Source organism: Epinephelus lanceolatus, chromosome 19 (genome assembly GCF_041903045.1).
Source record: "Epinephelus lanceolatus isolate andai-2023 chromosome 19, ASM4190304v1, whole genome shotgun sequence".
Taxonomy (NCBI): Eukaryota; Metazoa; Chordata; class Actinopteri; order Perciformes; family Serranidae; genus Epinephelus; species Epinephelus lanceolatus.
In genome coordinates this window covers 41,503,215-41,528,390 of record NC_135752.1, presented here as the reverse complement: position 1 = coordinate 41,528,390, position 25,176 = coordinate 41,503,215, and the positions used below count along the sequence as shown (strand labels likewise).

The window sequence follows — 25,176 nt, the reverse complement described above, 5'->3', positions numbered from 1 at the left end:
AGAGAGACAGCGGTTTGTCGGCCCGTAAGAAAAGTGTCTCTGGCTCTGAAAAGACTTTGGACCCTTGTTGTGGTTTTCCCTGGACATAAATCACAATCCATTATTAAAGTAATTACCACGGAGCATCGGTGGCTCAGTGGATGGAGCGGACGCCCCGTGATCAGACGCAGCGACCGCGGGTTCAAACCCAGCCTGCTGTCCTGTGCTACATGTCGTTCCCTCTCTCCCCATAACGTTATGCTGTCCTGACATTAAAGGCAACAAAAGCCCAAAAATAATGTTTAATAAAAGAACTGCAGGTTTGTCAGTGTTGATGAGAAATGAATCTACGTGGACACATGATGCAGTGATTCATGAATACTTTTCATATATTCAAAGACTCCGCGGTGTAACTGGCTCATTGATGGGACTCAACATCCCATAATAGCTCCATGTGAGAATAAAGGAGATTACATGAAGTCATTTCACAGCAGTTAAATGAACCTCAGCCTAATATTGACAGAATGAAGTCAGTAGAAACAAAACTTTTACCAGTCTGTTTGATATCTGTGTGTTTGATGTTGAGTTTGTGCCCAGTGTGTTTGGGCTCCATCACATTACTCCACTGATGATGTCTTTCAGTGCTCGTTGTGAACGCGCCTCTCTCAGGCTGAACATACCCAGAGTTGATTGAACTGATGCTGATCAGCTGTTCTGTTTCTCAGATCAGGCTCAGTCAGCTCAGAGTTTGTTGAGCCTGAGCCTGAAATAAGGCCCAGGTCTCTGAGCTGTTTTCCTGTTTCTTTTTCTGCAGGTGAATCTGGACGATCTTTTCTCTCCTCTTCAGTTTGGTTCCGTCCGCCGGTCAGGTCTCACTCTGCTGCAAGAAGACGATGAACCTGAATCCGCCCGGCAACAGCAGCCGCCACACATCACTCACCTTCGACCAATGGAAATCAGCGCTTTCCGCGTGGAGCTCAACTGAAAAGTTCAAATTCAACCTGAGAACTGTTCCAGTGTTGGATCTGTGACACCACGAGCCGCCAATCAGAAACTACGTACAGGAAGTGTGATGTCAAATATAAGGCAGATCGTTGGATCAACATTAAAATCTCACCAAAATAAATCAAACAGAACTTCAAAATAAAACTAAAAATTGAAACTAAAAGTCAGTTTGAAATGAAAAGAAAAAAATTCAATCAGCTGTGAAGCTCTGCAGAGATGAGAAGTTCAAGATGAAAATATACAGATGGACACGGTGCCGGCGTCACTGTGGGAAAAAAGCAAAACACAAAAATCAAATCTTTAAAATGATAAAACAAAAACTAAAAGTGTCTGAATGAAGCAGTTTAATCTTCTCTGTGATTGGTCGGTCAGATTGACACATTAAAGGTCAACAAAATGTGACAATATTTACAATATGAAAATATTCTTCTGTAAGCTAAAGGGTCAATGTGAAGGTCAAAGGTCAAATGTGAAGGTCAAAGATAGAAATACATGTTTGATTTGAATGAAGAGAGGAACACTGAAATTTAACTTACGTTACTACGGCAACAAAAAGGGACCGAGTCACTGAATGTTTTTAAATGTGTGTGTGTGTGTGTGTGTGTTTGTTTCAGATGAACGTGGAATTATGGGTAACACTGATGTTCAAACACGCTGTTTAAATGTTCAAACATGCTGTTTAAATGTTCAAACATTCTGTTTAAATGTTCAAACATGCTGTTTAAATGTTCAAACACACTGTTTAAATGTTCAAACACACTGTTTAAATGTTCAAACATGCTGTTTAAATGTTCAAACATGCTGTTTAAATGTTGAAACATGCTGTTTAAATGTTCAAACACACTGTTTAAATGTTCAAACACGCTGTTTAAATGTTCAAACATGCTGTTTAAATGATTTTTTTGTTGTAATTTTCTGAATTTGCTGTGAAAAGTTGGGAAACTATGAAATCTACTGGATATATCATTATTATTATTTTAATTCTGAAATTCTGTATTTTCTGTGAACAGATTTTTTGATGAAACATGAAGTATTTAAAATTATTTTTGGAAAAGGTTTCTTTTTTATTTCGTGAATGTTTGTAGTTTGTTTTTGGGGCAGATTTAAAGTTTTAATACAAAATAAATTATTGTTTAATTTTCTGTCTGGTTTTTGTTTTATACAGTCGAGAGCGTCTTTGTGACGTCGGAGCAGACGTCGCTTTGGTCCAATCAGTGCTCACAAATAAATAAAAACAACTATTCAACAGTACGATGTGTAAAAACATCGAGTATAAAAGAAACAACACGTGAGAGATGAAAAGAAAAAACTGAAGGTAAATAACTTATTGACTGATATGTGTTTAGGATTCTTTAAAAAACAACAAACAAAAACAGTTCATTTCATCAGATATTTTTTGTAATTATTATAAAAGTTGATTTTTCTGGTTCATAAGAACAAAACATTTTCAGTGGACAGACGACGGGCGGCGGCTCTGAAATAAAGTCGTCAACAGAAACGTGTCACTGACATCACCACAGTCACAGATTCTCCGTCCGAATCACTGCTGGTCACGAGTCTGTAACCGTGTCTCAGTTCAGGCGCTGCAGCCTCTGAAGGACGCGGCCCTCACGGTCGATGGCGGCCGCGTCCTCTGAAGACGCACCAGTCAAACTGAACGGTCTCCAAAATGGGACAGTCTGGTCTGTGGAGCATTTCCTGGTTGCATCATCAGTTGTTCTCGCCCCTACGACCTGTTGGCAGTCCTGTTACCTAGCAACCAGCTGTGTGTGAGGAAAGAAGGAGTAAGCTAGCGCTGAATCATGGACCCACAGGTTGGTATTAAATATGTTGAAGATGATTCACCACTGTCTGATGTATTTCAGGCTGACGCAGTGTTTTCAGGTAACCATATTAAATTCAGATTGTTTGAACTGTAACGTAACGTTAGCAACAGTTAATGGTCAGCCAGTTAACTGCACTTAATATATTATGGTCACCGGTGTGCAATGCATCTTGGGATAGGCTGGGCCACGAAGGATTTATCGGTTACATCCTCCAGAGTCTGGGACACAAGGCTGCATCTGAAGGAGCCTTTGACGTGGGACGGCCTCGGTGTCGGTCTTCAGACGCAGGCGTCAAAGGCTGCAGCCCTGTCGTGAGACACCGCTAATGACCTCTGCTCAGAGACAGGAAGTGACATCACTGAGATTAAAAAAACATAACGATGATAAACACGTTTAAAGTGTTTCAGAGGATCTGATGATGTCATGATGCTGTGTGGGCGGGACCTCAGCATCATACAGGAGGGTCATGTGTCATCTGTGGAACATATCAAACTTTATTAAAGTTCTTCACGTGTGGATCATTAAAACAGACGAGACTCAAAGACGTCACTGACTCGGCCGACCTGATTGGTCCACGGCCTCGGGGCCCTGACAGCAGACACTCTGTCCTCTTTAGGGTTCAGCCTGTGGGACAGACAGACAGACGACCTCAGGACGTCCTGCCATGTTCGCACTCACAGCTCAGAGTGTTTGTGGGACAGAAGTCATCGGTGACATCTTTTCTGAGGCGGCGTGAAGAGGTGTGATGTCATCACATCTCTAACAGCTGGATTCAGAACAGATGTGGTTCAGACGCCACAGCAGCTGTGACACTGTCTCTGTGTGTCTCTGCAAGGGTTCGTATTTGTGATGACGCAGGCTGCTGTGACGAGCTGCAACAGGTCCTTTCTGATTGGTCGACAGACGTCACGATACAGTGCTGCTGCTGATTGGCTGCTGTGGTCACATGATTTCAGAGAAAGTGAAACTTAACTGGACAGACTGAGCTCAGAGCTGCTGTGACTGCTGACACCTCAACAGGTAAGAGTCATCATCATCATCATCATCATCACCACAGGTCTTCATCTTCCTCACACACCAGAGCCCTTGAATAGAGAGTCGCATCATCTCCGTTCACTCCAATGGACCCTTTGTTTCACAGTGATGGCGGAGCCTCTCAATAGTTCCTGGAAGTAAGCGGCACATGCTCGAAGCCAATGAAGTTACAGCAGAAAAGAGCGGCTGTGATGCACTTTTAGACGTCTAAAGACTCAAATTTTACATTATCAGCACAACTTCTGTAAATTAACGTGCATTAAAGCTTGTTTGTGGATTATCCCCTAGTGAATTAGTAGATTTATGCAATGTTAAAAGATAAAACAACAGATTAGGCTGGGACACTGTGCATACTGTACATACAGGTAATGCTAACCATGCACAGCCTGTTAGTTTTAAATTGTCTAAACCATTTTATCTAGCAATGTGAAGTTAGAGTGCTTCCAGTCCTGATTTTTTGCGAGCCAGTCTGAGTTAGATATTAGCTCAGTTAAATATGACGTTGCTGCCTCAGAGCCGGCTCTAGCCACTTTGGTGCCGTCGGCAGGATTAGGGTTTGGCGGGTTCGTTTTTTTTTTTTTTTGCATGTCCTGTAGACAACTTGAATAAATAATGATAGTTGCTCTATACTTTGATTATATTTTGAGTTAGGCCATATTTCCTCTCTAAATTGTATTTGTCTTCAAATATATTTTATTGTGCTACTGTGACGCCCCTCCCACTGTCTTTGAGAATGTTTCAGCCAGTCTCATCAGGCAGCTGGCTGACATGGGAGGGTCGTTACCATGATTAGGCTCACCTGGGCTTCCAAGCTATAAAAGCTGCCTAATCTGTTCACTTGGGCTGCGGTCGGAAAGTCTTTTTTGCTTAGGAAGGTTCCTAGCTGAGTGAAATGACCCGGAAGTATTTTAGTGGCCGCCATGATAAGAGCTGATGGAATTCTCTAAACATTAAGGAAAGGAGGTTCAATGCTTCCTTTCAGATCTCCTTTAGCATAGGATACATCAGACCTTCCTACGCCATAGGAAAGGAGATAATTCCATCCCACAAGTCATTGCGGCGGCAATATTTACACACCATTCACAAACTCAAAGTCAGATTAGGAAAGAAAAAGATCAACATGACCGAGAAAGGAAGGAGATCACCATCTAAGTTACCACTGTTTATGAAGCATTAAACATCTCATGCCATAACTTGTTCATATATATATTGGGGGGTCTGCCCCAACCCCAGACTACATGAACCCGACAACGCCACTCTGGGAATTTCACCCAGAGAGTATACCCTCAATATATATATATTCACACACACAAGTTCTTAGATAAAGAAGGAGGAGCAGAGACGTGCGTTTCAAGTCCAATGCGCGAAAAAATTTATTAAGAAAACAATTAATTTAACTGTTATATCCTGTTAAAAAGGAAGAGACCGTTATTTAAAAAAAAAAAAATTTCTTTATTACAAAATAGACGTTAAAAATCCTAAATTGATTACGGGAAGTTCATTACCAGCACAGGGGGGAAGGGTGCCCAGGAAACCACAGTTTGGGGGAAGTGAGGGGAGAGGGAAGGGTGCTTCACCACTAGGGGTGGGGGAAATTTCCGATTCTTAGATGCATCGCGATTCGGACGTGGACGAATCTGAATCGATTCACAAACGTTCAAATTTCGATTATTTAAATCTGTTAATTAGAGTAATACAGAAGGTTCTAAATAATGCGGAACTAAGAAGCGCGGTACGTGTCATTTCCAGGACACTTTGGGATGCGCACCTGGAGCAGACACGCTGACACGCGCACAGAGGAAAACAAACATGGCTGACCGCTACCCACCTCGCCGTGAGAGCTGAACAGCTTCTTCTAATTTAAAAGCAGATGTGTGGAAATACTTCGGCTTCTACAACGTTGACGGCGGAAGCGAACTGGACAAGAGCCACGTTATATGTAAGCTGTGTCGTGCTAAAATAAAATACTTTGGCAACACAACAAACATGAGAAGCCATGTAACTAGATTCCACCTGACGGAGGAGACGGCAGGATGTTGTTGCTGCCGCAACTAGTGGCGCTACCGACCAGAGAACAATCGAGGAAGCAATTAGAAAGCTGCCACCCTCATCGGAAAAGGCGAAGCGAATTACGAAGGCTGTCGCAGCATTTATTGCCAAGGATTTGCGTCCTTATTCTGTCGTGGAAAATCAGGGATTTCGAGCACTGCTGCATACACTGGAGCCCAGATACACCATCCCATCCCGACGCTATTTCACCGACACTCTACCATCAAACCAAAACAGAAGTCATGGCCTCACTGTTGAAGGCAGGCAGGCAGGAACGCGGTTACATGTGATGCGTGGACGTCTGTCGCCACCGAATCATTTGTTACTCAAACTGCGCATTTTATCTTGTGATTTAAGATACCTGTTGTTACCTTTGGTTCCGTACAACGAAGTTGTAACTTTCCAGTTTGCAAGCATTTCCATTTATATGTTTAATAAAATATAATGGAAATGAATTCAACTCTTTCTTATTACAAATGCACTGTTTTTAAAAATTGCAAGTGTTGAATGCTTATTCAGTGAGACAAAAAGAAATGTGTGTTGTGAAAAAGTGCATCAATATACATAAATTAAAGATGCATCAATAATTGTTTTATAATCGAATCATAGCCCCTGAATCGTAATCGTAATCGAATCGTGAGGTGCCCAAAGATTCCCACCCCTATTCACCACCACCACCTGTGTGTCATGCGACGTAACACTGCAAGACAAAAACACACATGATTAGCAGGGCACAACAAAATGGCATGCAGTAACAATGGTCACTGTTAGAAAGATGGCACACGGGTTAGAGGCACAATGGAAGGCATGCAAGACGAGTTGAAGGAAGAGGTGAGCCCTCCACCCAATCACCCACCACCCGTGGGGCCTAGCAACCCAACCAGCCTACTACTAGCAAGAAACCCCCGATTTCAAGAATGGCACTAGACAGTTGGTTTGGCAAATGTTGAAACAGACTCAGGCCACTGTTACCATAACACAGAACTAACAACTTAACTAACCCAATAAGACCCAAAAGAAATTATTAAAAACAATAAATAAAACCAAATGCAAATTACAGAAAATAAACACTGGTAATCCGAGACAAAGTATACAATAAATAATTAGGGGACAAAAACAGCAGTGGCAGAGCTCTTGCTAATAAAAGTAAAACAAAGAGCAATATTAGCTTCAGGTCTGTACGACTGTAAGCAAGGTAGGCTTCTAGGAGCTATACTGCATTACCTCAGACAAATAACATGGAGCTAACTCGTCCGCAAGCCATCGTCATGTTACCCTGCTCCCATGAGGAGAAGCGCACGTCAGTGTTTTGATATAGCGTACACTATAATATGTATGTGAATTTAAGTTGGTGTCTATGAAGGGCATACCTTTAAACATCCAGTTACATGTGATCGTCAGGGCCCATACACACGCCACACTTGTCGGCCTACACGTGTGTTGTACAACTGCAGTGAGGGAGGCTAACACAAATCCCGACCCGCTTGCGTATACCCGTCACAGCACCTGCAGAGAGGCCAGCGAAATCCTAATAAATCTACATGCATAACTACATCTACACAGAACCGAGGAAAAAAGAAACATACCTTAGTCTGATGTAAACCCTTCAACAGCGGTAACGAAAACAGGAGGCAGCGAGGCAGCGCTCACCTAGCTAGCTATGACTCCTTTTAAGGGGAGGCTAGATTGGAAACAGCTGATGTCTGTTTACTTCCTGTCTAAGGTTACGGGGTGGGACAAACAGAAAAAGCGCCACTCACTACAACTGTAACGTTAAAAGATATCTGCCTGAGGTTATTAAATACCTACAGTGAGCACCCCACCCTGCAGCAGAAACAATAAGCGCGTTTCCCCGTAAAGAGAGACGCTGTGCGCATTTACGCACGAGGCACAGCAGCGTCCCTTTTATTATTAATATTACTATTATTTATTATTTGTCTGTCTATCAGTGCAGTAGGCAGTGGTCGAATTGAGGGGGGATGCCATCCCCTTTGTTAGAAAATTGACCAAAAAGCATCCCCCTTGTTTAACTAGAATCTGTGTGTGCAGGCACGGACGTAATTTGAGGGGGGGACACAGGGGACATGTCCACCGCACTTCCCGTATCTGTGTCCTCTGTCCCCCGCACTTTTTACAGCCGTTACAACCGTTCAATTCGTTTTTAACATGCGGTAATGCGTTTTTCCGAGCCGTCTTTAAACACACCATGAGTAGACGGCGCCAGGCCGCATACACATGTTGTCTGTTGTGATCTGAATCAATCACGTGTGCTGCTGGGCAGTGCAGCAAACCGGCCAGAAAGAAGCAAAAAACCTTGCACAGTTTCTTCCAAACAAACAGTGTAAGTTGAGTGATGCTGTTGCATGTAGATAATGTTCGCTAAATGATGACTAATTAATAGATGCCAATATATCAAGTTAAGCTAGTTAACAAGAACACTAATGTTATTGTTACCTATGTAAAATCGCTTAGTTTCATGTTAGGAATAAATCCACTCCTCCTTAATAAGAACTTGTGCTCACTATTGCTTTCCACATATTTTTTTAATCTTTATTGCCACAATATAAAGAGCAGGGTCAGGAAGGAGACAGTGGACCAGAGGCCAGCAAGGATGATCATGCAGGGTCTTCACAGGTGAGGAGAGATTATAACTGGCTGAGGGAAATATCCAGAGCATGAAAGTGACTGTGCGATTAATTTCCACAGCTATGTCACCACTACTATTCCTAATTCTATTGATAAATTTTGCTTTGCACATTTATTATCTATATTATTGCAATAGATAGAAGAGGAACAGGGAGAAACCAGGCAGGTATCAGGACAGGGATCTGACAGCAGCACCAATTATCAGCCCAAGGCTTCACAGGTAAGGAGAAATTATAACTGGCTAAGGAAATGTCTGTAGGATAAGAGTGACTCTAAGATTAATTTTCACAGCTATTTCAGAACTACTCTTATGAATACTCTAAAATGTTTTTATGCCTGTATTGCAATAGCAATACTACTGCATTATTTGTGTTTTTAAAGGCAGCAGGTATAGGTCATGCCATTTTTCTTTATCTTGATTAATTTTGCACATCAGTGCTGTCATATTTGACGATGTGTGCACGCAAAAAAATTAAAGCTACATTGCATCCCCCTTGTTAAAAATTAACAGTTCAACCACTGGCAGTAGGGGCACATAATATTGATTTAACAATAAAGGCCAAACACAAGTTGGTTACTGGTTGCGGTCTAATTTCGCCTCCAACTGCCCATTTGAAGAAGAAAATGATAAAAGCACGTGGATTTCCGTTCTTTTTTTATTCACACAGAAAAACAAAATAATGCATTTAATATTTGTTTATCCTGTTATAAAACAAACAAGTTGAACACAGCTGTGGATGGCGGGGACACGCACCATAACATATGCTCAGTTTACATCAGTCATTTATTCATTTGAGCATTGTATTGCCAGCCTTTAGTAATATCATCAATTCATTTTACTACTTGGGATTCAGACGGGTGAGTGTGAGCAAACATTCTCAGTGTGACAATTTCGTTTCAGTTTGTGGCTGGTAGCCTATATTTTTTTTTAATTCAATTCCGACCTTAGTAATTAAACAATATCTTTCACCGTGTTGTCCACGTTTATATATCCTGCATGAAACAACACGATGAGAACGTACACCCCATATGTTCTCATTGTGTGCATTTTGTAGTCCATCTTCAGAACATTGTAGTTTCACCACAGCAACCCACGTCAATATGTAGCCCAGCGTAAGTGCAGTCGGATTTTCTCAGCACCGCAGCTGTCTTTTCCTAAGTCCTTATGAAATCTCCTTCACATCTTCCCTTGACCTCGTGACGTTTTCCATTGAGGTCAAGGAAAAGTGGTTAGGAATAGACGATAGCAGGGACTTTTCGACTGCAGCCCCGGTCTCTCCCTTCCTTTCAGCTGACATCCACTGAGCATCTTTGGTTTTGGTTTGCACCTTCAACACCTCCACAACTCGCCTGACACTCACCCATGCATGCCTTTCATGACTGACTTTGCTTTTACCATAATAATACAAGTAGGTAAGACAGATTTTAATAATAGATACTGTTGGTATTCTTCAATGGACTCCTTTTAAAAAAGTCAAATATGTGGCAATATTGCATTCAGATGAAAATTGGGAACTGTGTGCGAGCGACAGTTGCCATTGTTTTCCGTCACTATGGTGGTTTATAAATGTTTAAAGGCTTGGCCAACTTATTGACATTGTAAAAACAGACTTTCATAGCCTCCATGTGCGGACAAATGGACAAAAACATCCAGATGTACAGGCCAGCATGAGTTGCATGTGTAAGTGATGTGAATATTGTGATATTATTGATTGATATATTTGATAGAAACAACAACAACGTTTCTGGATTTGGCCATATTTACATTAGAAACATGACTGCAGCAGTAACATACAGTTACAGTCTCACTGGAAGTCGTGAGGTAGTGAGGTGGTGTGCTGAATCCAGTACATCCATACTGTTACACCACTGCTTTAAGTCTGTTGTGTCATTCTACTTCATATAAAGTGAAGCACTATATGCACTGGAACATTCAACAGTACTAATAATGACATTATAATAATATTAATAATGATCAAAATGACAACATAGCAGTGTGTCAGAGACCACCAATAACTGGCTGAACTTATATTCTTCAGAGAGTGGAGGAGATATCAGAGAAGGCCCCTCTGCAGCAGCTTCTTGGGGCTTCTTGGTCAAATATTGTCTCAGTGCAATGCAATGCTTTTAATGCAAATGCATGCAGGTCAATCTAAAGATTCCATCTCACGAGAAACTAACTTAAAGTATTGTTGTTACAGCTGTCATAAACATTTTTACCATAGATCTCACCCACTGGGTTTCACAACGCGTCACTGTAACTTTGCTCCACCCTGAAAGGGACCGTGAAGCCCTGTGATAAGGACCTTCTTCAATAACATCCAATCACAACCTGTTGTCTATCTAGATCAACCCCAATCAGTCCTAAATATGGCAGCCACGACAAAAAAAGTAATGTGACTGAAACCCATGTATTGCTCTTGGTACATTATAATACGAATAATTTGTCCATGAGATACCTCAGAGTTGATCAAATCCTGGACATATGAATGAAGAGTAGTTGAATCAGTCTCAAATATTACACAATGAAACAGAGCCACACTCCATGTTGGTGTTTTATTCAGACCTCCCTGATGGATTACATATGTCTATAAATGGCATCACATTGTGCTTGGGCTTCAATAATTAATGAAATAATACATATATGAGCAGAACTTGCATTAGTGATTTTGTAACTCACTTTTGTAAATATGGTAAAGTTGCTGTAGGTCACTGTTTAGACTATCTACCGTCAACACCATAACAATTATCGCTGACACTTAAGATTACACCCAGAGAGAGCCTCATACTTACACAGTAAAAAACGTGTAAGGAAATAATCATTATGAATGTAAATTATATAATCTGGATTCATTTAATGCAAATTACTGGGTAAATATTGGAAAATGTGAGGTGTGGTTCATCAGGACAGAGAGTGAAAATTAGCCAAAGGTATAATGTCAGAAGCGGGACAAGAGACTGCGACTGCAGATTCCCTGCCATATGGGAAATGTCACAACTGTGATCAGTCTACACTATGATGTTAATTCAATTAAAAGTGTTTTGAATGTCTTTCAATTGTGTGCAATACTTCAAATTTAACACAAGTGACATTCCATTGCACCAACTTGACATTTTACAAAAATGTCCAAGACTTACCCTGTAAGTTCTGATCACAATGGAGGGGGCGCGGCCGAGACGTGCAAGTGTCCCCAGGAAATGTGTACCTACAGAAACAGCAAGTTCCGCATCCATAGCGACCGCTCCACCCAAAACGCCGTCTCGTCAACGTGAATTTTTTTTTTTTTCAGCAGATTTCTGAGTTACAACATGATTGAGCTAACTGGAGTAGTTTCATGTCGTATTCGACAACGGGAGGCTTTTAACAGATGACGTCCCAATGTTAGCTTTGCTAACTTAGCTGTCCCTGTCAGCTGCAGCCACTGATGCTTTCTAGATATCGTGATTTCCCATAACTGAATAAATACCACACATAGCAACACAAAACTGCTTTGCTAGCTCAATCATGTTGTAACTAAGATATCCGCTGGAAAAATGTTTTTTTCACGGACCGTTTAATGAGTTATTACCTTATTTTTATACAGTCTATGGTTATTACAGACACCGCTAACAGCTAACGTTAACAGCTAACAGCTAGCGATCGCCGAGGCCCCTGCACTTCCGTTTTTTTTTACCTTTGGATTTCCAGATTGAATATCTATTGGAAGCTGATTCCAGCGCTGTGTGGCAGAACAGCTAAATGCCATTTCTCCCTGCTTAGTTTTAACCCTGGGGACTATCAATTGACCAGTTCCAGCAGATCTAAGCTCTCTACCAGGTGTATATTGTGGAAAAATTTCAGAAAAATATTTGGGGCCACGTCCATTTAGTGACTTACATATTAGGAGTAGAACCTTGAAATTCAATTCAATTCAATTTCATTTATAAAGCCCAATATCACAAATCACAATTTGCCTCACAGGGCTTTACAGCATACGACATCCCTCTGTCCTTATGACCCTCACAGCTGATCAGGAAAAACTCCCCAAAAAAAAACCCTTTAACGGGGAAAAAAAACGGTAGAAACCTCAGGAAGAGCAACTGAGGAGGGATCCCTCTTCCAGGACGGACAGACGTGCAATAGATGTCGTACAGAACAGATCAGCATAATAAATTAACAGTAATCTGTATGACACAATGAGACAGAGAGAGAGAGAGAGAGAGAGACAGAGACAGAGAGAGAGAGACAGAGAGAGAGATGCAGGTAATGACAGTAGCTTACAACAACATTAATGAAAGTAATAATATTATAGTTATAGTTCTGGCTACTGTGGTACAATATGTTGAAAGTATGTATTAATATCTGGCAGTATACATGTGTGACAATAGTCATATGTGTATAATAACAGTAGAAGTATGACTAATGACTAATGATGGCAGCAGCAGCAGGAGGCATCTGGCAGGACCACGGCAGCAGCACAACCACACACGTCACGCTGTCCAGTGTAGTGTAAAAGTTTGTGCCAACAGATCAAACAGTAAGGTTAAGATGTATAAATTGATTAAGAAACTCATATAATCATGTTTTTATGTATAAGGCATTATAAAGCTCTTTGATCTACATTTAAATATGATAAAACATTGCTGTATGTGTCAAAGTACTCATAGCACCAGACTTTGTAATCATGTTGTATGCACCTACTGAAAGAACACACTGTGTCTTGTTAAACGATGAAACACATACTCAAATGCTGTAATACATACACACATTCACAGATTGCACTCTAAAGGTTCACCTTGCATAAGACTAAGAGCACTGAGGACTGTATAGAAAGTCCCCAAAATACACATGTTTTTTTTAAAAATAGAGTGAAAGCGAAACCAGACCTAAGGGAAGAAAACTTGGGAAATTCCAGGCTGCATTACACCATTAAAAATGGGCCCAATCAGAATTGGACACAAAGAAAGGTTTTCCACCAATAGAATTGGTCTTAAGAGGGAAAGATTAGCAAAAAGAGGTGGAGACTCATTTGAATCTCCACCAGCATATAAGCCAGGGTTCTGAGAGCAGGTTTTCAGTCACACTCCGGAGTCTGACTCGCTAAGTTGTATGTGTTAAAGCCTGTTGACACATTAAACTTGATTGCATCGGACTTTGCCTGTTTCCAGTGTTTCTTTAAGTATTTACCAGCTGAGCCTAAGATACCAAATCGACATCTGAGGACACCTGATAAGAGACAAGAGGTTCAAGGTCGGGAGCCTACAGGCCCACTTCCAGGCACCGATTTTTGACACTTCACCAGGCACCGCTGTGATATGAGTTAATCTGAGAGACAGTGGAGCACAAAGGCTCCGGAGAAGAAGCCGAGTTAGTGACATCCAGAATGACCGAGTTAGCAAGATGCAGTAATAGGATACGAGAGAGAAATCAATTCTGAAATTAACTGGGAGCCAATGTAAAGATTTAAGAATGGGTGTAATGTGATCTCTCTTTTAGTCTTGGTTAATAGTCTAGAGGCAGCTTGTCGAATTAATTGAATCTGTCTAATGGACTTTTCGGGGAGGCCAGTTAGGAGGCCATAACAATAATCTACCCTACAGGATATGAAAGCATGAATAAGCTTTTCAACAAAATCTCTGATCTTAGCTGTTTCTGAGATGCCAGAATGCTGATTTTTTTAATGCTTTTGATGTGATCATTCATAGTCAGGTCCCCATCCAAGATGACTCCCAAGTTTTTTACTTGAGTCCTAGGTGTAAGTGCTTTAGATTCTAAGTAGGCACCTATTTGTGATCTATCCTCTTTGTTCCTAAAATAAAATAATCTCAGTCTTGCTCTGATTAAGTTTTAAAAAAATCTGCTGCATCCAGGTATTTACTTTTTCAAGGCAAAGACATAAGGAGTCAATAGGACTTAAATCGTTTGGTGACAGTGCAAGTTAGACCTGTGTGTCATCTGCATAGCTATGATATGCCACTTTGTACTCTTGAAATATTTCATCAAGGGGGGGCATGCACAAGTTACATAAAATTGGCCCATGAATGGATCCCATCTAAGGATGGTATCAGAAAGCCCAACACAGCTTTCTAGTCGGTTGAAGCTCGTTACACTACACTCTTTAGAAGAGATGTCTGTAGGATTGTCAATGTGAATATTAAAATCACCAGTAATGATAAAAGAATCAAAATCTGTAAGGATGATTGATCAATGATCAATAATGGAAAAAGACAGACCAATCAGATTTCCAGTGAAGCACAGAGTTGCAGAATACCACAAGCACACAGTAATCACTAGTTTCCCCTCTAAACTTGAGTCAAACATCAGGACAAGATAACAATCTAAAACATCATTGAAGATTTGTTTGATTGATCAATAAAAGTAATGAAAAAAATAGGTGACGATCAGAATTAGGTGACAGTTTCATAACTGGTAGAAACTTTGTTCTAGTAGTAATCCTCTTCTCCTCCACCAAACCCAGCTTGAACTATTTCTTTGATCCTCTCAGTCTCCTGGGGTGGGGCAGCTGGCAGAATTGCTTTCAGACCATTCTCTATTTCTGCCATCCTGTCATCTGTCTTCCTCTCAAACTCCTTCTTGTTCTTGAGGACCAGCATAAGGATGCCCTCCTGAGCTGCTGTGCAGGACTGTTGCAGCTCCAAACGCTCTTGAAGGAATTCTGGCTTCTCCTTATCCATGGCCATGAGCTTGCCCAGGCTGCTCACTCTGTCCATCAGGTACTTGTTGGACACTTCAGTGTAGGTCCCTGAGATCATGTGGACCAGACTGGCAACATTGGAGGCTTGGAAGGCCTGGTTGTACAGCATGTCTTTGACAAATAGTTTATTGTTGTAACTGAGTTTCTTTGTATCATCAGCTGTTGAGACGAAATCTTTCAGTGTCTTGCTGAGGGTGCATTTGACGATGTTAGAAATCATCTGGAAGAAGCGCACCATCTTCTCCCACTGCTCTTTGACTCTGCCCATGGCATCGAGACCCTTGACCAGCATCTTGATGGTGGTTTCAAAGTCAATCTCCTTGATCTTACAGCTCTGCATTTCAACCAAGATCTCAGTCAGCTCCCTCTGATTCTGCTCCATTCTCTCCACAGACTTCTCATAGGCCTCCCGTGTTACCTTGAGTTGTTCTCGGCTCTGCTCAATTTTGAAACGAGCGTTATCTGCTGCTCTCTGACTGGCAGACTGATCTCCTGTTTCGCTCTGTGCTTTGCTCATCATTGGTGATGTAGGAGAAAGAGCTGGAGAGCCCAGTACTTTTTTGCTTTTGGTGTCAAAGATGAGGGATTCTTCATCCAGTTTCTTCAGTTTCTCTATGAGCTCTGCTTCTTTCTTGTCACCCCAATTTTCACCAGGTTTATATGTGGCCAGTTCTTCACAGATGTTAATACCCAGCTCACAAAGGTTCAGAGCATCATTCTGAAGTTTGCTCCCTTTCATCTTCTTTAAGGCCCCAGAGATTCTTTTGAATTGAGCTTGAGACCAGTTTGTCTTTGTGGATTGTGCTTTCTGATCATACAGGTCCTGCCAGGCTATTTTCCCTTCCTTCAAATACTGTGTAAGAGTTCCTACAATGGAAAGAATCTCTGCAGACTTACAGCCGACTGAGAGCACATCTACGTTTTCATTTTGCGATTCCTTTCCTTGGAATTTGTCTATGAGTGTTTCTGCTGAATCGCTGATTGTTTTTATTGGAGAACTTACCAGGTTAACGACTCCATTAACCAATCCTGTCACTGCCTTTGAAAGTCCTTCAACCACATCCATTCCAATCATTTCCCATCCGGAGGGAAGAGAGTCCATTGCTTTCTTGTAGCTATCTTGTGCTTCATTTATTTCCTTTTCCATGGCCTCCATTGCTTTCTTGGACCGTTCTTTAAGCTCAGTGGCGGTCTTCTCCCGTATTTCATTTTCCTTAATCTTCATCTTCACCTTCTCCAGCTCTTCTCCATGGAAGCGTTCAGCATTGACACAGGCTGCCAACAGTTCCTGGATTAAGTTGATGACATCTGTGTACTTCTTTTCAACACTGCCTGACAGTGTCACACATTCATCTGCAATGGTGCGAATGTTTTCCAGCTGATTTGGCAGGAGCTTGTCAATAACTTCATCAGGTGCATTGAAAAGGAGCTTGACTGCTGCCTTCATGTAATCAGGAACTGTGGCTGTGTGAAGGCGGATCTGATCCATATTCTTGTGGGCCTCATTGAATGCATGCCAGCCTGAGTTACAGATTTGCATGAGGCAGGCCCTGAACGAGTCTGGGTATTGTATGTACTTGTAGCCCTTCTCTGGGGGGTTCTTGTTGATGGAGAAGTCATCAGATGAGGAGATGAAGACGAGCTCCCCCATGATGGCGATGGAGAGGGGGGCAGGAGTCAGGTACTCTTCCCAGTTTGCATTAGGCTGCATCAGCATCTTTGTGGTCTCTCGCATATCTGCTGCAGTGGTGAGACCCTGAGTGGCCTTAGCAATTTCCATGGTGTGTGCTGTTCAACGAAGCAGATAAAGAAGATGTCATGCAAGTGCTTTGACAAAACACAAACAAATGCAAAATACAATTTCTATTACTAATACAAGCCAGGGGGGATCTGTCCATCAAGATCAGGAGGATGGACACACCAGAACTCATAGATATTATACTTGTGGTTACTCCATCAATGAGGTACCGATATCATGACATGAAGTTGCATGCAACAAATAAATTTAATTTGGTGGGAAATGTCTTGGATCATAGCCAATGAGAACCTCCTGAACGAAGTCGGTGTTCGAATCCAATAGATTCCAAGCCAACTGCCTTTGGGAAGACAGAAATTTCTAAAATATGACTTAGACTTACAACTAAATTCATGTAATGACTAAAACTAAATTGAAAATAGCTGCCAAAATTAACACAGGTAGCAGCCTGCCTCACCACATGATAATTATCAGCATGCAAGTACATATTGTTCCGATGATGTGTGGAAGTTTGCTCATTTTCTTCACTAGTCGGAGCTGACAAGAAACTTCAAGTGAAGTGGTAACAGCAGTTTAGTTATAGATAGATAGACGGACGGACAGACACTTTATTTATCCCGAAGGATTGAATAATAGAATTACTTAAACCATGGCATAACACAGGAGTTACGTTTATCTCAGTAAATAGATTTTGAGCTAAGTGTGGGCACAAAGTTGAGGGAGAAATGGGAAAAGAAAACCAAACACTAAAGGCTCAGGTGTGAAAAAAGTTGCTAGTGCGCGACGTCTTCCCTGGCATAATACCGCGAGGTGCCGCGTGGTCTCAATTTTTGGAGGTACGCGTCAGCCCCACGCTTGGCCGCGCAACAAAATTTTGTCACCAGGCAGCAAGCACTCGCCACTAGCCGCTCACCACCGCCCGACTGTACCTGGACCTTAAGATGCTGCTGGATATGGAAGTAGGACAGCTATAGTGCTAGTCCAGTGCTGTCCTTTCTCCATTAGACTCAGGGGAAGAGGATAGCAAAGTTTGGCTTGATGCCATATTTGATTTAGTTGCTGTACCAGACACCCCTAAAAATCCTTTGAGTAAGAAAACAAAGTGCTAAAGGAAGTGGTACACTCGTGTAATGTAAAAATGATATATGTTTTTTATTAACCCTGCTAATAAATCCTTGGAATGTGTGGTTTTACAGGCTAAACGTTTTCTTCATGACTAAAAAATGCAAAAACGACATCCTTCTCTGTCTTTTCTAAGGTTGCCTTTAGATCTCTCCGTATTTAGAAATAACAACAAGATGAACAAAGATAGACTCAAGATAGTCATGTTTCCTGCAGTCTTGAAGAGATGACTGCTCTTGTGTGACTATGTGTGTCTCTGAATCGAGCCCTGGGCTGTGAAGGCAGAAATCAGACATCAGGGAGTGTTAGAGAGACAGTGTGTGTGATGATGATGATGATGATGATGATGACTCTTACCTGTTGAGGTGTCAGCAGTCGCAGCAGCTCTGAGCTCAGTCTGTCCAGTTAAGTTTCACCTTCTCTGAGACGATTCTCTGAAATCATGTGATCACAGCAGCCAATCAGCAGCAGAGACAGTAAACACTCAGCAGCAGTGTGTGATAACGTCTCTCAACCAATCAGAAAGAAGCTCCTGACACTTTTTCATTCCACTGGGCCCATAATAACCACTGGGCCCATAATAACCTTTGAGCACACTGTAAGCTGAGCAGCCTTGTGCTCCTCCTCTTGGCGTGTTGAGGCTCCACACTGTGACATCAGAGAGCCAGAGAGGAGGGAGCTGCAGGAGCTCCTCTGTTTATTTGATTGATTGTTTACTGAAAATGAATCATTCACAAAACATCAACACACAAACCACAATGAACACGTCTCAACCTACAATGCACATTTAACATTTAACATAAAGACAGTGAAAACAAATAAAGCAAATTCATAGTTCTGCACTCTTTCTCTCGGGGTCCTCGAATATTTTCATCTTTCATATGCTGTGAGGAGACTTTGCATGTTTATTCCCATTAGTGTCAAAGCACTGAGCTGATCGTCCATAAGAGTCTTTTTAAAAACAGAAAAAGGGCCTTTGTCTTCCTCCATTTGGATGTGTGTGTGCACCAGTATCAGGTTGTTCAGAGTCAGATCACACTTAGGGCCGGATCTACTAAAGGTTAGCATGTATAAAAACGGGTGCAAACTCACTGTACGTGCAAAAGAATTTACAAACTGATGTACTAACAGTGCACATTAAGGGTTGCATCTTTCAAAGGTGCAAAATAGCATGTCTGCATTCAGTTAGTACGTTTGCAGCAATGAATGTGCAATATGGGGCGTTTACACGCAATTGTGTGTGTACTGGAGGAAAACATGTAAATATATTAATTTAGCACACGCAAAGTGATTTATCAAACCTGAAAGCAGTTTTGTTCATAGAAACTGCGTCTATATTTAACACGTGTCAAAGGGAGGTGCAAACGGTTTGTATGTGTAATTGCGCACACATGGCTGCGGTTATTGTTGCAAGGAGACATTGCAACGATGAAAGAAGACGCAGAGAATGCATTTTTCACCCTCGTGTGAACATTTTTGGTATGAATGAGGAAACAATCATTAACACTAGAACCGCCACGACGGCTTTTATAATGCAAATAACTCTGTTTAGATAAAACCTACAATGGAGTTTCTATTCTTCAGGTGATTACGTATGACTTTATTTGAATTTTCCTCAGCCGGAAAATCAAGACCATTAAAATGCAGTGCAGGTGGATTCATCACACCTGAGTGTGTTTCTATGTTTTGGGCTAACATTCTGACTGACTCAGGGATCGCTCTGATAAGTTCATCAAATTGATCACGTGTTCAAGTTGTGTTGTGTTTCGAGCTAAAGTTCTCATAAGATCGCCAACATCCCTGGTCATTGATTAGACGGGTCACTGACCAGATACTTTCATCCATCCAGTGCTGTAAGTAGCCATTGTACATATCTGTTGTTCCAGATTGGGGTTTGATGAGGAGTAAAATCGTGTGTGTACATGAGTTTCCAACATAACAACACCTGTTTGGTTGGAAGTGTTTCAACCTGAAAATCACATTTAAATGCTGTGTTAAAGTTAAAGTGGCTAAAATCTTTCCTGCTGAACAAAAACTGTATTTGGTGTCGTCTCCCAAGAGGTTTGTTCAAAGAAATGCTTGGTATAGAGTTTTGTCTTAAGTATGTTCTTCCAAAGATAGCCAGTCCTGGCTGGGGCGGCTGTGGCTCAGAGGTGGAGCGGCTCGTCCACCAATCAAAAGATCAGCAGTTCGATCCCCGGCTCCTCCAGTCTGCCTGCTGAAGTGACCTTGCACAAGATACTGAACCCCAAATTCCATCAGTGTGTTACTGTGTTAAAAACCACCTGGCACCTTGTATGGTAGCCTTTGCCACCAGTGTATGAATGTGTGTGAATGGGTGAATGTGACTCATAATGTAAAAAGCGCTTTGAGTGGTTGGATGACTAGAAAGGTGCTATACAAATGCAGACCCATTTACCAAAGACTGTCAGGTCCCTTTGGAACCACATATTGAGCTTAGATTTACATTCGTTCTTGTAAATTTAAAGTTTCACTGGTTTTTGCATCTTTGGTTATGAATTCCAAGATATTTTATTTATTGTGATTAAGTGTTCAACCTGATGCTTTAGAAAACACATCAATTAATTCAAAGACTTTGGGGATTTGTTCTAATTTTTTTTTACAAAGCCAGTTGGCTTATAACTATCTGTTCATCAAAAACATTCATCAGATTTTTGAATATGAATTGCTCACATTTCTGCTGCCAAAACAAATAAGAATGGGGAGATGTTTCATCCTTGTTTAACGCTTCATGGTGAAATGAGGGGCGGTGCCCTGAGAGAGTGCTACTGAGCTACATGTGTCATTATAAAAGGACTCTATTCTGTTAGAAAAATTAGGGCCAATTCCACATATGTAAGACTTAGGGCCCATCCCAATACCCCCCCTTAGCCCTACCCCTACATTTGCATGTTCCTGCGAGGGGTAGTGGTGTCCCAATTCCTTTCTGCGTGTAGGGGTAGGGGTCATAACGAGGGGTAGTGGGTATGAAACTAGCCCTTCGGAGCGAGGGATTTCAGATGCTGACTTGCCAGCGAGGGGTAGACGTCACCATGGCTACCACCGAGCAAGAGACGAGGAAAAAAGTTCATACATAGCTAACGTTACCATCGTCAGGTTGCTTGTTAGCTAGCTAGCTAGCTCGCAGTATCTGTCATCTGTCCTGTTCTGCAAAATTGTCGGATTTTTCACATTACGATAACACGCCAGCTAGTATAACTATGCTGCCTCGTAATGTTAGCTGGTTAGCTAGCTAGCAGAAATCCCCTGTCGTCTGTCGTTCATCAAACGAAGCATGATTAATGCAGCAAATGTGATCGGTAGGATGAACTCAACTGGAGACTCCATTGTAGATGCCGGTTGGAAATGTAGATGGCTCGCAGCTTCCTGTTTAAAATAGTTACATATGTGTGAACGTAACTGACGTAGTGACGTAGTGAGTGGTGTCCCAATTCCTAGGGAAAGATTTCAACCAACCCCTACCCCTCGTTGCTTCATTTCGAGGGCCAAGGACCCTTGGCTTCTTAACGTCTTTATAATTCTTCTAACCAGAATTAATTCATCTTGAACTGCTTAACGTCCAAACTTCATTCAAACATCATTTTGTAGGTCTTCAAAATGACACTTAGACTATATTTTCATTTTTGAGAACTGATGAAGCAGATTTCGGGCCTTGAGTTGGGCCTGGTGGCTCCCGACTTTGTCTTCTGTCGAATCTTCGCCTCTTTTCTTTAATCCTGCCCACCTGAGCCCAAACATAATGGTGGCATGGGTTTTCCCTTTTTTGCCGAAGCCAATTTTAACTGTGTAATCTTTTTCCGAGCAACCTGAGAACAATTCATATTTCCAGGCCATATTAGCCCGGGCTAAAAATAGTGCACATTGAACCCTAGGAACTCTCCATTACAGTCTGTACATGAAACAGTAAACCAATGTGTGACTGGATGTAAGTGAGCAGAGTACATTGCTTCAACATGTGTTTTAAAGGTCAACTTGAGGACTGTGAAATAGTTTAGCTCGAGTGTCAAGGAAGGTGGTAGGTAGGCAGACTCAGCAGACTTCTTGGCTCCACCAAAGTGTAAATTTATTTACAGTGCTCGCCATTACATGTGCAAATTAGGCAAAAACAAACAAAAACCCAAACAAAAAGCCAAGCAAATAACTGAGGAAAATTAACTCATAATAAATCAAACATAAGGGCACATGTTCACAGCAGCACGGCCTCTCCTCTCAGCCTCGAGCCCAAACCTCAACTGCCTTTATATAGAGGGACTGACTCACACTTACGGCCAATTTCCACCAGATGCGTGTTGGTTGGATTCAGGATTCAGTTCTAGTCAATGTGTGTGTTTCCACCAGCTGTGGCTGTGTTGCGTTCCGGCTCTGTCACAGCTCCGGAGCAACAGATACGCAGCACTTCTATTTTTGCCGGACGCCGGAGCACAACGCAGCAATTCAGCACAGAGCAGATCGTGTGGGGCAGGAAGTCGCGCACAGAAACAAAATAAAACATCCGATTGATTTTCAAAATAAAATACACAGTGTTCACGGCGGATCATATTTCCCTGCACTACACCTTGAAAACTACATAATGGGCGGAGGCAGGCCTGAAGTCAACAGGTCAGAGGTTTTCAGACGTCATTTCACCCCGTAAACACCATGGACGAGGAGATGTTAATCATGGCAGTGCACTGAGATGTCTTCCGGCGGAGATGCACCGCTCCACACAGCAAACGCAGCCGGTGGGTATTGACGGACGGCGGAGCACGCAGCGGATAACCAGCGCTGCCGTTCCGCCACGGACACGCATCCAGTGGAAATCTGGCGTTAGACTGCCTCAGCCCCTACCAGAACAAAAGGAGGTTGCAATACACAGTAACCTTAACACAAGGAAATCAAATAAACACCTAGGATTAACTTACAAGCACATTTACATCACTAAATGAACTACTAAAAGTAAATAATCCTAACCGGTTACTTTAAACTGCACTAAACAAACAAAAGAAATATTCCTACAAAAAGAAAACCCCTCCACTTAGTTCAGCCCAATAATGTCATTGATGACATCACTAAAACTATAAAAGACAGGAAGTGCTGGGCGGCGGCCTTTCAAACAATCCTGCATGGTGGGTCTGAACAAAGGAACAAACAGAGGTAAGTACAGACAAAGGAACAAACAATTTGACTAAGTTCAAACCTGAAACACAATAAAGGTAACTGAAACCAACTAATGACTGTGTGTTTGTTTTAATTTACTCATATACATTGATGTTAACTGTAACATAACAAGAACACAAACAAACCCGGGATAATAAGTGGTGTAATGTTACGAAAACAATGGTAAATTATAGCAAAATAAACGTATGTAAAAGTAACATGGTATACTGTATACACTGAGCATGTAAGGGACAGGTGGTGAGTGAAGGTGCATTCTCACCCACTTCGTCACAAGGACAAAGCATAAGATCAAATGAGGACATCACACTACAGAACTGTATCAATTTTTGAGATATTTGTGATAATCTGCCCCTCAGAATTTTGCAGGTGTCTAAAGCAGCGTTTCTCAACCTTTTTTCAGTCCCGGCACCCTTTACATGAATGAAAAATCTGAAGGCATCCCAACCCTTTTTCTTTATGGGTGATGCTTCCGGCTTTCTTACAGTACAGACGCTCTGCTGCTTGCGCTCCGCTTTGCTTACATTCTTTTGCTTTTATTCTTGTTTTTCCTGCTAAAAGCTACAGAAAGTAGAACCTGGATACGTATAAAGCATTGGGACCTTAATTTGTGAGAGATACAGAGGACTACTGCCATATTTTCACCACTTTTTCACAACTTTAGTACGGTGTGAGCAGGGCTGAGGCACAGTGCAAGCCTGAGCGGAGCTGACTTGTGAAGCAACCTGTAGCAACTTAGCTTGGTTTGCTAAGCTAATGGCTACATCCCGCCCTCCCGATGAAAACCAGCAACTTGTTAAGAAAGACAGGATCATTGCCAACCTCAAGGAAGACATCCGAAGGCTGTCAGCGGAACTCAAGTCCCAATCTGAGCTGCTGACAAACACCCTGGACGTGGCTCACGAGCAGTCTCTACAGATCGCCTCATTAAAAGCTGCTCTTCAGGACACAGAAGCCTAGGATCCTACCTCCTCTCCTCTGCAGCCCAGCAGTTCAACGCCCCGTCGTAAGCCGCAATGGTCGGAGGTGGTGTTACGGAACAAAAAAAGGACCTCGCTCAGCGTCGGTCTCTCATCCCACCTCAGCCTTTCCAACAGATTTGAGCCTCTGTCATCGCGGGTTGAAGCTCCGGACTCTGATGAGCTCAAGGATGATGCAGCCCGTCCCACGTCTCCCCAGCCCGGGAGTCATCCTCTGCCGGCAGCTCCCCTCCCGGCAGCTCCCCTCCTGGCAGCTCCCCTCCCGGCTAACAGCTAGCAGCGTCCGGTCCTCATGGACAGCTCTGTGTCCCCCCTCGCACACACCACGGAAACAGAGCAGCAACAGAGGAAACAGAGTCGCTTAACTCATGTTAACGGGTCACAAGCCAGTGCCAGGCCGAGAGCCAGAGAGCATTCTGCCAAAAACAAAGCTAAGAGGATAGACACTATTCTGAGTGGGGATTTTATAATGAGGCAGGTGGAAATGGCCAGGACTGAAAATCTAACTGTGAATAACACATCAGTCAGAGAGGTGGCAGCTGTGCTACCAGACATCATGTCTACACGGCCACATATTAAGAAGATTGTTATTCATGCTGGCTCATTTGACATCCTCACGAATAAATCTGGGTCTGAGACCCTAAAGAAAGACTTTTTGTTTTTATTGGAAACACTTAAAAATCTTCACTCAGGAGTGTCTTTCATCTCTGGACCTATCCCAACACTCGGCAGAGGTTGTGAGTCCTTCAGCAGACTCCTTGGCTTAAGCACCTGGCTGTCATCAGCCTGCCTCGAGCAACAGGTTGGATTTATTGACAATTTTAATATTTTTTGGAACATAAAAAGCCGCTTCATGCCAGACGGGATTCACCCAAACAACCTTGGCTCCAGATATCTTGGCTGCAACA

General features: G+C 42.2%; 3 protein-coding genes across 4 annotated transcripts in view; 2 read left to right on the top strand and 1 right to left on the bottom strand.

Moving 5' to 3' along the window:
• man2a1 (mannosidase, alpha, class 2A, member 1) overlaps nucleotides 1-2,126 on the top strand; it is a 34,991-nt gene extending 32,865 nt beyond the window's left edge. For both annotated transcript variants that reach the window (XM_078162214.1, XM_078162215.1), the window contains exon 24: nucleotides 794-2,126. In XM_078162214.1, coding sequence (XP_078018340.1) covers nucleotides 794-964 — 171 coding nt within the window. In that variant the 3' untranslated portion in view covers nucleotides 965-2,126. The remainder of the gene's footprint in view (nucleotides 1-793) is intronic.
• Nucleotides 2,127-3,789: 1,663 nt separating this feature from the next.
• LOC117269783 (uncharacterized) overlaps nucleotides 3,790-25,176 on the top strand; it is a 65,725-nt gene continuing 44,338 nt past the window's right edge. The window contains exon 1 of the mRNA XM_033647084.2: nucleotides 3,790-3,830. The gene's annotated coding sequence lies outside the window, so the exon portion shown is untranslated. The remainder of the gene's footprint in view (nucleotides 3,831-25,176) is intronic.
• LOC144458773 (uncharacterized) overlaps nucleotides 11,086-25,176 on the bottom strand; it is a 51,091-nt gene continuing 37,000 nt past the window's right edge. Inside the window, exons 2-3 of the mRNA XM_078162217.1 lie at nucleotides 18,471-18,547; nucleotides 11,086-17,023 (exon numbers count right to left, since the gene is read on the bottom strand). Of these exons, the coding sequence (XP_078018343.1) occupies nucleotides 14,964-17,015 (2,052 nt within the window). The 5' untranslated portion in view covers nucleotides 17,016-17,023; nucleotides 18,471-18,547 and the 3' untranslated portion in view covers nucleotides 11,086-14,963. The remainder of the gene's footprint in view (nucleotides 17,024-18,470; nucleotides 18,548-25,176) is intronic.